Consider the following 13,179-nt stretch of genomic DNA (forward strand, 5'->3'; position numbering starts at 1 on the left):
TTTCAGATATAGTAATATGTTTATTACAGTTAATTAATTAACAAGTCAATAATGCATGTAGAGAATACATTAAAAAAAAAATAATACTGATATGGTACATGGTCCAGTCATTGAAGAACAGTTAAGTAGAAAGAACATTGCTACAGAATATGGAATGTGACTTACAAGTGTTATAGAACTACTGTCACATAAGAAAACATTCTTATTTTGGTACTGCTTATAAGACTGAATGTGCGGTCCCTATATTGGTTTCTCAATTATGTAGCAGTTACTCTATTTAAATTGTGCGTATTTTACATATATTTGAGTAAACTCCCATGGGTGTAAGCTGTCATTTCACACGGTCTGGAGAATTTAATTTGTAGTGTGGGTGTCAATACAGCGAGATTAGTTTGACAGAAGGTAAATGAAGTCTGTGTTTACAAGCAGCCAGTATGAGGATAGCTCAGATGGTTAGGTTGGCAATGACAGCTCGTCGCTTGTAGCATAGCCTCCCAGGTCTCCTGTGTGCACCTGCCACAAATAAAAGTAGTGTCACACACACACACACAGGCAAATGGTCCTCACAAATACAGACAAACATGACTAGTGTGTAAGAGAGCCTTATTCACCAAACTCAAACACAATACAGGTGAAGATTAGGTTATTTTTAAGCAACTTAAAGGAAAATTACACCCCAATAATATATTTTTGTACTTGTTTCATAAATCCATTGTTGAGTCTCAAAATGCTTTGCTTGTCAGCAATCAGGTTTGATATGTAACTTTTAAAATAAGGAAATCATCCCGGTATGATGTAGAATGTTACATCTGGGCCACCACTAATCCAAGCCATAAATACATATTCAGTCTAACCCTTTAGAGAAACATAGGCCAACATGCATTTTCCCATATTTTATTCTTCTTTAGTATTTGACCATGATGATCGCTTTAAAAACAACAAAAGGTCCATCAGCCATTGTAACAGTTAGGGAACAATGGCAAGTTAAGAACAAATTATTATTTACAATGACTGCCTATCCCGGCCAATGCTGGGCCAATTGTGCGCCGCCCTATGGGACTCCCAATCACAGCCGGAAGTGATACAGCCTGGTGTTATCAAGTGCTAGTTCAAAGATCCAATATTAAAACACCAGTACTATAGCCATAACCATTATAACAAGTTATACATAAGTTTATGTACCCAAAACAGGATTGTATTTATCATCATTAGTCATTTAGGTCAACATTGGATCATTCAGAGATCCTCACTGAACTTCTGGAGAGAGTTTGCTGCACTGAAAGTAAAGGGGCTGAATAATTTTGCATCCCCAATTTTTCAGTTTTTGATTTGTTAAAAAACGTTTGAAATATCCAATAAATGTCGTTCCACTTCATGATTGTGTCCCACTTGTTGTTGATTCTTCACAAAAAAATACAGTTTTATATCTTTATGTTTGAAGCCTGAAATGTGGCAAAAGGTCTTCAAGGGGGCCGAATACTTTCGCAAGGCACTATACATACATACATACATACATACGTGGACTCCCCTTCAAATTAGTGGATTCGGCTATTTCAGCCACACCCGTTGCTGGCAAGTTTATAAAATCAAGCACACAGCCATGCAATCACAGTAGACAAACATTGACAGTAGAATGGCCTTACTGAAGAGCTCAGTGGCTTTCAATGTGGCACCATCATTGGATGCCACCTTTCCAGCAAGTCAGTTCGTCAAATTTCTGCCCTGCTAAAGCTGCCCCGGGCAACTGTAAGTGCTGTTATTGTGAAGTGGAAACGTCTAAGAGGAACAACAGCTCAGCCGCAAAGTGGTAGGCCACAAAAGCTCACAGAGTGGGACCGCCGAGTGCTGAAGCGTGCAAATATCGCCTGTCCTCAGTTGTAACACTCACTACAGAGTTCCAGACTGCCTCTGGAAGCAACGTCTGCACAAAAACTGTTAGTCGGGAGCTCCATGAAATGGGTTTCCATGGGTGAGCAGCCGCACACAGGCCTACGGTCACCATGCGCAATGCCAAGCGTTGGTTGGAGTGGTGTAAAGCTCGCCGCCATTGGAATCTGGAGTAACGGAAATGTGTTCTCAGGAGTGATAAATCATGCTTCAACATCTGGCAGTCCGACAGACAAATCAGGGTTTGGCGAATGTTACCTGCCCCAATGCATAGCACCAACTATAAAGTTTGGTGGAGGAGGAATAATGGTCTGGGGCTGTGCAGAAATGTTCCAACATCCAGAGTAGAGGCTGTTATACCAGCAAAGGGGGACCAACTCCATATTAATGCCCCTGATTTTGGAATGAGATGTTCGACAAGCAGGTGTCCACATATACTTTTGGTCATGTAGTGTCAAAAAGCAATATATGCCTGTCGAAGTCACCAGTAGCAATGCCACCACTCTGATATCATCATAACCAATATATAATGGAACGGACATATAGCACATACAGTACAAAAACAGAAAAGTCACTAGTCTGACATGATGAAATGGTTTCCCTTGTGAACTCAGGCAAAGCTGGTCATAGGCTCAGGTAACAATGGCTTGTTCGTTTGTGAAATGTAATGATGAAAAAGCTTAGCTTTGACTGAATAGACAAACACAATGGATCCCCAAGGTCACAACTACAGCAAAGGGCTCCCAAGATAGTGACCTCTACGATACACTGAATTGTACAGCATACACAGTGGACAGAATATTAAGACATTAGTTTTTAGTAACTTGGGTTTATGAATTGAGTATGAGTGAATAGGGTTCAGTGAAGCTAGCCCATTTCACAGTTCAGCTTGTTAGCATCCCTGCTAACGCAACAATGTGAAAACATTGATTGTAAACACTGAAAATGGTCTCCCTTCACAGGAATGACCTCCGCATCCCGCTGATTTTACGAGTGGCGGTGTGTGTTTGTGAGAAACAGTCCAGTTTTTTTTTATATAGTAACTACAGCAGGTTTTCTTGACGTGACTAAGGCTGTTATTGCAAAAGGCCAGTTATCCTTTGTCCATGGACACACTGCACGTACAGTTATGAACAATGCACTTTATAATGCCTGCCACAACTCATTGCTGTGAAATGGAAGACCCGAAGTCCACTTATGCAGTGATAAGATTTCACTTGCTTTGGTGTTGGTAAATTGTCATCGTGGCACAAAACCAGCTTGATCAATACTGCTGAACAACCTCCAGCACAACCAGTGTGGACTGCAAGACTAGATTAGCAGTGATCAAATTAATATAAAATCACACGCATGTCCACAGCACAAACAAGGAAACAGTGTAGAGAGAAGGCAGAGTAGGAGAGTAAAGGGAAAGAGAGGTGGTGGTAGCCGACAGATACAGAGAACACTATAGAGGTAGTAGAGCTGATAGAAGAGTGCATCCAACAGCAGAGGAAGTACAAAAGAACTGGTTGACATGGAGTTGGAGAAAGTGTTCAGCAAGGAAAAGACTGGGATAAAATAGAGAAGGTCACAGCAGCATAAATGGACAATTTGATCAAAAACAATTAATTTAAAAGATTAATGCAGAAAATGAATTGCTTTGGCCAAATCGAGAAACAGAAACCCTCAGAGGATACACAGAGTGTGTTATGAGGAATGTGAAAAGCGGAGAAGAGGAACAAGAGCTGCCAAGAGTGATGTAAGGAGAATTAGTTTAGTGGGACAGGGAGCAAAACAGTTGTGGCTAAGTTATTAGGAGATATATGGCGATTATGGGGTTCAATATATCCAGATTATATTTGGTTGGCCGTCCAGTGCGGGGTAAAGGGCTGTTCAGGGGACCAGGACCTCTTTAGTACGCTGGTCGGTGGTGGAAGTTCCCCACAACAGCTTGCACAAAGTCCCCAGTTGTGCTGCAACCGCCCAGGTCTCGGGGCCGCATCTGGGACACGTGCACACACACACAGGGTGCAAGGGAATAGGAGGAGGAGAGGAAAAAGTGGAGGGTACCTCAGACTGGTGCAGGGATTGGAAACTCCAGTTCTCAAGGCCTGATTGGTGTAACCCTTTGGCCCCAGCCCCAGCTAAGACACCACACCCCAATAATCGACCAATCATGATCTTCAGTTTAGAATGCAATTAGTTTAAAATCACATGCGTTTGCTAGGGACAGGGGAAAGTATGACACCCCGTTGGCTGCTGAGGACTGGAGTTTCCCACCCCTGCTCTAGTGAATTGACAAACACTATACTTCACAAATTCAGATCACACGTCCTTCCACTTTCAATCAAGCTACCACCATTTCTCTAAATTATCAGACCATAATACCTACACTATTTCAGTGAACAGAAACCATTCTCCCACATTCACTCTGCAAAAACATAGATTCTGTGTTGACCATGCACCTGTCTAGAAACCATGGTATTAGTTAGGGTTAGAGCTGCTGCTATTAGTCCTAATACGGGCTGGAGCGCAGACAACAGTTAGTCCATCTTTGTTACCTGTCAGGTTCTACAGTTACAAGAACAATGTACAGCAGGACACAGAGTGGTGTACAGGATTCCACCCACGTCAACATGCACAATCAAAAGGCTCTCTCACACACCAGGATATGGGTTATTGCTTTTTAAGTGTATTTTCATTGACAAATACAATTTGAGGGTCATTAAATTGTTTGAATCAGTGTTTGTTTTTCCACTTTTCATCCATGATTTGACGTACAAAATTCATATACATATTGCAAAGACCCAACCGTGTGCTCTCCCATCCAACTGTAGAATTAATACATGCACACAAACCAACAGGATTTAATAGTGTTGATACAATATCGTCACACACAATTACCTTGCCTGTTTGATGACCCTCCGGACAGTGTCTGACAACATGTTGCAGTGGTATTCCAAGCTATCACAAAACAGTCAGTTGAGGTTAGTGCACACACACACCCGCGCACAAATCCCATTGGAAGCAGTGCCCACTCACTTGAGGTGATGGAGCATGTTGGCAGTGCTGAGCAGCATGGCCGTGGGGTTGCCGATGTTCCTGCCCACAGCCTGGGCAAAGGGGTGTCGCGCTCCCTGAGACGGAGGCCATTACATTTCTCAGGCCATTTTATCTATGCTTGGGTCTGCAATGTATCTAGTGTATGATTGCAGCGGACTGGTTAAGTTGGATCTCAGGCAGACTCCAGGACACTCACAGTCTCAAACACGGCGTACTCTGCACTATAGCTCTCTCCTGGGACCACTCCTGCCCCGTCGACCAGCCGAGCTGCCAGGTTGTCAATGATGTTGACATAGAGGTTGGGCATCACCAGCACGTCAAACTGGTATGGGTTCTGGACCAGCTAGAGAGAGAGAGAAGCAGTAAGTAAGTGAGAGAGGTGGGGCGTACCTGCATGCAACAGTTGTCTATAATAAGGTTGTCGTATTTGATCTTGGGATACAGCTCTGCCACCTCGGCACAGCACTGTAGGAACAGGCCATCTACTAGATTCCTGTAGAAAGGCAGAAGGAGACAAAATCCTTGGCTGTAGTTGGATAGATGTGTAGAAGCCTTTAAAAAAAGGTTGTTTCTGGCACCAAGACTCACATGACCTTGTGGACTGCCGTGACCCTTCTTGGTGGCGTAGTTGAAGGCAAACTCCCTGGTGATAATGTTCAGACATTCGATCACTCCAGGCACACTCTGAGAGACAGAAAGCACAGAGTTCAGATCCGGACAAACTTCCATCAGACCGTGGTTTGACCATGTTGTTAGAGCGCTTACATATGTGCTCATACGTGTTCTTTCCAGTGTACAATGCCTCATGCATGATTTCAATGTGTATTAGTCATACAACAAACTAATCAAGAACATGGTAAGATTTCCATCAGGACCGGGTCAATCGACTTTAGCTAGCCAGACCCCACAGGGTGAGTGGAGATTTCCCTCAAAGTGCTGACCAATTAATGCTTTTTGAAGTCGGTTTGGTTTCGGTTAAATAATTAAAAGATATATATATCAGTATGCATTATGTGGGTTGACTGCTGTAACACATAATAAAACAATGAATAAAAGTACAATGATGGTAGTGACTGCCCATTACTGCTGATCTCTTATTAACCATTTACTCACATAACTTAAATAAAATATCAGTTGTTTTATTTGATGACTTATTTCATTCCATGTCATCATCTCCCCTCTATAGTGCTGCTGCCTATGCTGTCTGACAAAATCACTATTTTGGTAGTTCTTCAAAGTAAATAAGGCATACTTTTATGACTGCTGAATACCAACTATCAAATCACTTAGAGGTATCTACCTGAAAATACATGATCTAAGCAACTGCTCTCTATCCCTCTTAATCGTGCATTCTTCTGTCTCCTCTCTGCATCTGTCCCACAATAACCTAACATAGCAGGCGTAAAAGAAACAGACCGGACAAGTAGGAGCGCAATGGATTATGGTCATTGCAGTTAATGACCATGTTTTCTGTACTAAACTATGTCAAATATTGGCCTGTTGGAAACTACAACTCTGTTTTGCGCTTGATCTGATTTATCTCTAGAGAAACTGTGCAATGTGCACATTGAGCTCACAATTATTATATTATTTTTATTTATTTTTTGGGGGGGGGGGGGGGGTTAAATAATTTAGTTGTTGTGGCGGGTGCTATAGCCAGGCAGGCTGTTCACATGAACCACGTTGGCAAACAGGTCCAGTCTACACCTGAGGAGAGCTTCATTAATGAGATCAGCCAACCAGCCAGCCACACGCACACACTAGAACAGCCATACAACATGTGAACCATGGCCCGGAACCAGAACGAGGTCAATACCAAGAAAGAAATCTAAGGGAATTCAAGTCAGGCTTCAAATGAATATGGTTGAAAGATGTAATAGAATGCACAAGATGCAATTTCAAAATTGGTTAGTGCATGGGCAGTTTTCCTCGTGTTATTAACGGAGACCTGGCTGGGTGGTGCCAGAATAACAACCTGTCCCTCAACGTAACTAAGACTAAAGGAGATGATTGTGGGCTACAGGAAAAGGAGGACCGAGCACACCCCCATTCTCATCAACGGGGCTGTGTAGTGGAGCAGGTTGAGAGCTTCAAGATCCTTGGTGTCCACATCACTAACAAACTAGAATGGTCCAAACACACCAAGACAGTCGTGAAGAGGGCACGACAAAGCCTATTCCCCCTCAGGAAAGTAAAAATATTTGGCATAGGTCCTCAGATCCTCAAAAGGTTCTACAGCTGCAACATCTAGAGCACAGGTTGCATCACTGGCTGGTAATTACTCAGCCTCCGACCGCAAGGCACTACAGAGGGTAGTGCGTACTGCCCAGTACATCACTGGGGCTAAGCTGCCTGCCATCTAGAACTTCTACACCAGGAAGTGTCAGAGGAAGGCCCCTAAAAATTGTCAAAGATCCCAGCCATAGACTGTTCTCTCTACTACCACATGGCAAGCGGTACCGGAGTGCCAAGTCTAGGACAAAAAGGCTTCTCAACAGTTTTTACCTCCAAGCCATAAGACTCCTGAACAGGTAATCAAATGGCTACCTGGACTATTTGCATTGTGTGCCCCCCCCAACCCCTCTTTTACACTGTTGCTACTCTGTTTAACATATTTGCATAGTCACTTTAACTATACATTCATATGTACATACTACCTCAATTGGCCCGACCAACCAGTGCTCCCGCACATTGGCTAACCGAGCTATCTGCATTGTGTCCTGCCGCCCGCCTCCCAACAACCCCTTTCACACTACTGCTACTCTCTGTTCATCATATATGCATAGTCACTTTAACCATATCTACATACTACCTCAATCAGCCTGACTAACCGGTGTCAGTATGTAGCCTCGCAACTGTTTTTCACTGTTGTTTTTATTTCTTTACTTACCTATTGTTCACCTAACACCTTTTTTGCACTTGATTAGAGCCTGTAAGTAAGCATTTCACTGTTGAATTCGGTGCACGTGACAAATAAACTTTGATTTGAACTGACAGACCTTAGAGAGCTATATCCTGTCAGAAACTCCAAGTTGATAAAATAATCCCATGTTCCCTAGGTATGCAAGGTGGTCTATCTTGTAGTTATCACACCCATATTATGTGCCCACATTGATTTTGTGTACTCAGGTATCTTATAACACACATAAGACATGGCAAAATGTGTAGAATTGCAGGAAATTCGCTTTGAACTGCACATTTTTCATTCCAACAAAAGGGGGTGTGAACAATTTGGGGTAGCGAAGGGGGGGGGGGGTTTGTTGCTCTGTCAATAAAGACAATATCCATCCGGACCTTTGCCACCTAGGAAATTTGTGTGACTGGACTTTCTCAAATAGTGGTTGAGGACCCCATGCATTAGTGGTGGCGTTAGATCTAATATTGCATTAACTGATTTTCATCTCAAAGCCAGCCAGCTCCCCTTTAAACTCCACGGGGGTGTTCATCTTTCCTACACACAGACAGAGAAAATAAAACCCAGTCAGAACACACTGATCTGATAAAAGCATTCAAGTGGAAGCAAATCTCCTGCATAGGAAATGAGAGGAGACAAGTCGGTTACCTTTCATGGACACATGGACACCCTGTTGGTCTTCATGGAGGCTAACACCTGCTGCAGCTTCTCGTTGCTGTCCATGTGCTGCACCTCACTCAGGTGAAACTCCTCAAACTCCACTGGGAGGTCAGCCGCCTGGAGGGGGATGAAAAGGCAGGTTTAAGGCTAGAAACAAGGAGATAAGACAAAAGGATGAGAAACAGGATGGACATATTGCAGATGAATGAATGAAGGAGTGAGCGAATGGGCTACAATAACTGAATATACAAGACTAATTTTTAAGTTATCAATGAACACAGAAAATATTGGATTGAGCTCAGAGCACGCTTGAAGCATGGTGCAGGCAATATCAAGACAGTGGGCTCCGTTCCCACATGGGCAACATACTGTGTGTGTTGACCGTGTGTGGAAAAGTGACACTCCGGTCTTGAGTGTTTGGGTGGGGGGCACCAAGAGAGGTTCATGAGCTTGGGGGTAAGGTGTGGTGAAAGCAAAGTAATAGGATATTTGGAGTGGAATGTGCCAAGGAGATGAGTTAGTTAGGTAAATGTCAGAGGGACCAGACACCAATGCACTCTTAAGGCGCTTTCACATATCTCTGTGTGATCTGGATTCTGGTACCTTAATACATGCTATAAAGCACATGTGAAACACAAACAAACCCTGGCTGAAACAAATAATTGACCTGGTGAGTAGCGGGTTCAAGGTCCAGGACCAGAGTACCAGGTATTGTGACACAGCAGCGCAAGTCACGTGGAACTTTTTGCCCATTGTAAACAAGCTAGCTTGCTAATGCCATGTAGAATATACATTGTCACTAATGCTGCAGGAAACCAAATTTCATATTTGAAAAACACCCTTAGACACATCACCTCTCCTGATCAGACTTGAGAAAAGGAGCCACCATAATATACATACTTGAAAACCTCCTTGACAGCAGTCATCAACTTAGGTCCTACTCCATCCCCGGGCACCACGGTGACCGTGAAGGTGGCATCGGCGCCTCGGGCACACCCAGACAGGCGGTCATACTGTGGGGCCGGACAGCCAGCTGCTGCCACCGCGGGCCAGTGTCAGTCAGGCCCTAGAACAGGACACAATAGTAAATTAGGCCTACCATAGAAAGTATGCATTATCTGAATGTCTCATCTGATGGCATCACCGTGTCAATACAACTTAAAGACAATGGGGGTTGCTTAGACCAGAGGCATGCCCCCCCCCCCCCCCCCCCCCCACCCACCAATTACACTATAAAACTGGACCGTGTTTAGGCATGAAGAACATTCTGAATAAGTGTCATGTACCTTGATGATAGGATAAGGGGGACATAATTCAGAACGTTTTACATTATGAAGCGACAGGCTATAATCATCAATTTGAGCTAACTTTACGCCAGTCTCTCGTATCAGAAGACAGCCCAATTGGTTTATCAGGCAAAAATTAGGTTTAGGCTAGCTGACACTGTGTATTTCTGAAGCTGATAACACACAATCACAGATAACGTTAGTGTCAAAGATTTGTATTGTTATATCAGTAGCTACTAGCTAGCCAAGTTAGCTAACGCCAGCTATCATCATCCTCCTATCGCATTGGTGATTAAATGAATGTATGTCAAGCAGTTTCTAATAAAACGGCTGTCCCCAATAGCATCAACGAAGGGTTTTACACGAAACAATTTGTCCACAACTTGATGGCTGTAAACATTATCTAGCGACTAACCTTGATCAAAGTTACAAGGCTCAGGCAGCAGCCATCGTGATTACCAAACCAACGAGAATGTGGAGGAAATTAACTTTGTCTTTATGTAACAGTACAAATTTAGACCGTCCCCTCGCCCATACCCGGGCGCGAACCAGGGACCTTCTGCACACATCAACAGTCACCCTCGAAGCATCGTTACCCATCGCTCCACAAAAGCCGCGGCTCTTGCAGAGCAAGGGGAACTACTACTTCAAGGTCTCAGAGCAAGTGACGTCACTGATTGAAAAGCTATTTAGCGCCCACGCTAACTAAGCTAGCCGTTTCACATCCGTTACATTTACAGGCTAGAAACGTTGATTATTCTTTGGTGGAATAGTTGGACTGAGCAACCATGTGAGCGAGATACAGACGCCACCTAGTGGATTGGAGTTGCAGTTCGTCCTGATATTTTCAACTTCAGCAGAGTAGACAGTTCAGTCAAATTAGTAGGGCCAAGGAGACCTCGTTAGAAGGGGCAAATATTTGTCATTTTTCACAGAAATTTGAGACCAAGGTGGATGTGGTTACAGAAACCCTGCCACTAATCTCGGAGGGTTGCAATAATGCATGATGTAGTACCCGTGTAAGATTTTGAGACGGGAGGCGTGATTTGAACCTGCCACGCTAGGGTCCAACAGAGCCTGATTTATTGCACTGCTCCAAGAAAGCTAACAAGCAGGAATCTGTTTTTATCGGTCTGCGTGTAAAGAAAGTCACGCTGCTTGCTTGGCTAGAACCACTTCCCCCCGATCCAATCCAGCTCATACCTAGCTCGAACTTCCGACATCTGCCTGGCAAACACATGTGCCCGCCCTCCTAAAGCATTACAACACATTGCGCCACCGAACAAAGCCTTCGTCAAAGGTGCAAGGGGCGACAGTTTAAAAAATCTCCATCGGCTACATTCACCCCCCCAAACTCGCGGTTGATCTGAACGCAACTGCTGATCCGGGTCACAGAACAATTGCCAGGGACATCACGCTGCTTGTTTAGCGAGTACCACTTCCCCCAAATCCGGGTCATCATACCTGGCTCGAACTCGGGACATCTGCCTTGCAAACACACGTGACCGCTCTGCACTCCAGCACTTTGGATTTGAAATGATACAATGACTATGAGTTTAAAGCTGTAATTTGAGGGTATTTTCGTCCATATCAGGTGAACCGTTTAGAAATTAAAGCACTCTTTAAAGCACCCCCCCCATTTTAGGGGGACAAATTCACGTATTTAAAGTAGGTCAAAAGTTTAGTATTTAGTTCCATATTCCTAACACGCAATGATTACATCAAACTAAACTCCCGTGTTATTGTAATGGTGCGAGGTTAGCATGTTTTGGGGGTATGATATTTGTGCATCTGTAACTTGGTCTCAGAGCAAGTGACGTCACCGATTGAAACGCTTAAACGCGCACGACCGCTAACTAAGCTAGCCGTTTCACATCCGTTACATTTAGAAACAGGACTTGCGGCCCAGGACTGAGTTAGGGAAACCCTGTGCTAAATGATTCAAATGTAAAACATAGAAACCATGTGTTTGATACGTTTCATTAATTCCGTTCCAGTCATTACAATGAGCCTGTCCTACCCAATTAAGGTGCCACCAGCCGCCTGTGCTGGGGATCCCCCATCCCCACACCCAGTGCTGATGCTTGCATAGCTGTATAAGTGTGTTAGGTTTTAAAATAGTTATTTTTACCTATTTGTCATCACATCGATTCCATAACCTCTGGGGCAAAGTGTCCTTTATTTACCTTGTTGGGTATCTTCTTGAATGACTTGACTATTCAAGGTAACGTCATTTCCTCGACAGGCAAGTAAGCGCAAGTCTAGTGGGCGACAGCTGCTCGCGTCGAAGCTGAGTTTACTATATATGGGCAAAGCCAGGCATACGGAGAGTGCCGTTCGCTTCCGTGTTTGTGCGATTAGCAGAGTCCAGAACTGCCGGTGGATAAGGGAGGTTTGGCGTTTCATTCATCGGAGGAATTAATACAAAATCTGCGAATATGACCTATGATTTGAGTAAGTAGTTTTATTAGTTTCATTTTTGAAATAATATACATTAAAGATGGACCTTTAATCGTTCCCTCAGTACAAATAGTGCTTCACCAAAGAGAAACAGCTAACGTTAGCTAGCTAGCTACTGTAACTACGTGTGTAAGCACTAACCTCGCCCATTCTGCATTTTCAATCACATTTCTTGTCTTGAGACATCACACCCCTGCCAAAGTTCTTCTGTAACTAGGTAAATAGCCACGTATTCATAATTGAGTTTCCTCTCATTGGATGGAGCTTGAAAGGGAACCTACTCTGTTTTGAAATTGTTTGAATGAAATATGGCACTCGATTTCTGCACGAAATATGCAACGCAGTGTTGACATGTCACTGAGTGTGGGTGATTTTAGTAACACTACACAGTCGTATGCATATTTTACACTTATCTGCTAACGTGTAGTTAATGTATCAGCTAAAAGCAGAGGTACATGAAGACCTATTTATTGTCTTTGTGACAGACTGCTATTACAGGTCGTCTGCCATGCATTTCAGAGGCCTGGCATCATACATAACACAAGCAACAGTGTCATTTAGTTTGTATTAATTGATTGAAGTGTAGTTTTGATTTGTCCGTTTTTACAGCTGCTGTATGCTGATCTTAATGTATGTTTTTTTTACCAACCAAATAGGTCAATGCCTAGACTAACTTAGATGATGATGTTATTATTAATAATACACGTTTCCTTGCCGTTCACACAGAGCATGTATTTGCCAGCCTCCCGCAGATGGAGCGAGGAGTTGCCAAAGTCCTTGGTGGAGATCCCAAAGGCAACAACTTCCTCTACACCAATGGGAAGAGTGTCATCATCAGGAACATAGATGTAATTCTTTAAATCTAATGGACATCACTTGACATATTGTTGGCAGCTGATAACCTGAAACTCACAGGCCTATATTTGG

At 43.5% G+C, this 13,179-nt stretch overlaps 2 protein-coding genes across 14 annotated transcripts in view; one reads left to right on the top strand and one right to left on the bottom strand.

Annotated features, from left to right (window-relative positions):
* LOC110528465 (isocitrate dehydrogenase [NAD] subunit beta, mitochondrial) lies at nucleotides 1–12,095 on the bottom strand. 13 transcript variants are annotated; one of them, XM_090241830.1, is made up of 10 exons: nucleotides 10,525–12,035; nucleotides 10,208–10,286; nucleotides 9,407–9,572; nucleotides 8,495–8,623; nucleotides 8,324–8,383; nucleotides 5,526–5,616; nucleotides 5,129–5,275; nucleotides 4,912–5,006; nucleotides 4,774–4,833; nucleotides 3,015–3,871 (listed from the first exon to the last, which is right to left on the bottom strand). In XM_090241830.1, the coding sequence occupies exons 7-10, from the start codon at nucleotides 5,237–5,239 to the stop codon at nucleotides 3,763–3,765; spliced, it is 375 nt and encodes a 124-aa protein (XP_090097956.1). In that variant the 5' UTR covers nucleotides 5,240–5,275; nucleotides 5,526–5,616; nucleotides 8,324–8,383; nucleotides 8,495–8,623; nucleotides 9,407–9,572; nucleotides 10,208–10,286; nucleotides 10,525–12,035; the 3' UTR covers nucleotides 3,015–3,762. The 13 variants fall into 13 exon arrangements, with proteins under 13 accessions (XP_090097961.1, XP_090097950.1, XP_090097952.1 ...); XM_090241827.1 differs by having other exon boundaries at nucleotides 5,521–5,616; XM_090241832.1 differs by lacking the exon at nucleotides 10,208–10,286 and having other exon boundaries at nucleotides 5,521–5,616; nucleotides 11,979–12,095.
* LOC110528464 (WD repeat-containing protein 1) overlaps nucleotides 11,539–13,179 on the top strand; it is a 17,373-nt gene continuing 15,732 nt past the window's right edge. Inside the window, exons 1-2 of the mRNA XM_021610551.3 lie at nucleotides 11,539–12,246; nucleotides 12,979–13,100. Of these exons, the coding sequence (XP_021466226.3) occupies nucleotides 12,231–12,246; nucleotides 12,979–13,100 (138 nt within the window). The 5' untranslated portion in view covers nucleotides 11,539–12,230. The remainder of the gene's footprint in view (nucleotides 12,247–12,978; nucleotides 13,101–13,179) is intronic.

This window comes from Oncorhynchus mykiss, chromosome 7, assembly GCF_057628025.1.
Source record: "Oncorhynchus mykiss isolate SJ-2025 chromosome 7, ASM5762802v1, whole genome shotgun sequence".
Classification (NCBI taxonomy): domain Eukaryota; kingdom Metazoa; phylum Chordata; class Actinopteri; order Salmoniformes; family Salmonidae; genus Oncorhynchus; species Oncorhynchus mykiss.

What these genes read in the sequence shown, in the direction of transcription:
- LOC110528465 (XM_090241823.1), bottom strand. Translation starts at nt 5,739, where the DNA reads ATGAGGCATTGTACACTGGAAAGAACACGTATGAGCACATATGTAAGC. An exon ending in AACATGCTCCATCACCTCAA is followed by an intron (nt 4,834 to 4,911) that starts GTGAGTGGGCAC and finishes GTTTTGTGATAG; the next exon opens with CTTGGAATACCACTGCAACA. An exon ending in AGGGTCATCAAACAGGCAAG is followed by an intron (nt 3,872 to 4,773) that starts GTAATTGTGTGT and finishes CACGTGTCCCAG; the next exon opens with ATGCGGCCCCGAGACCTGGG.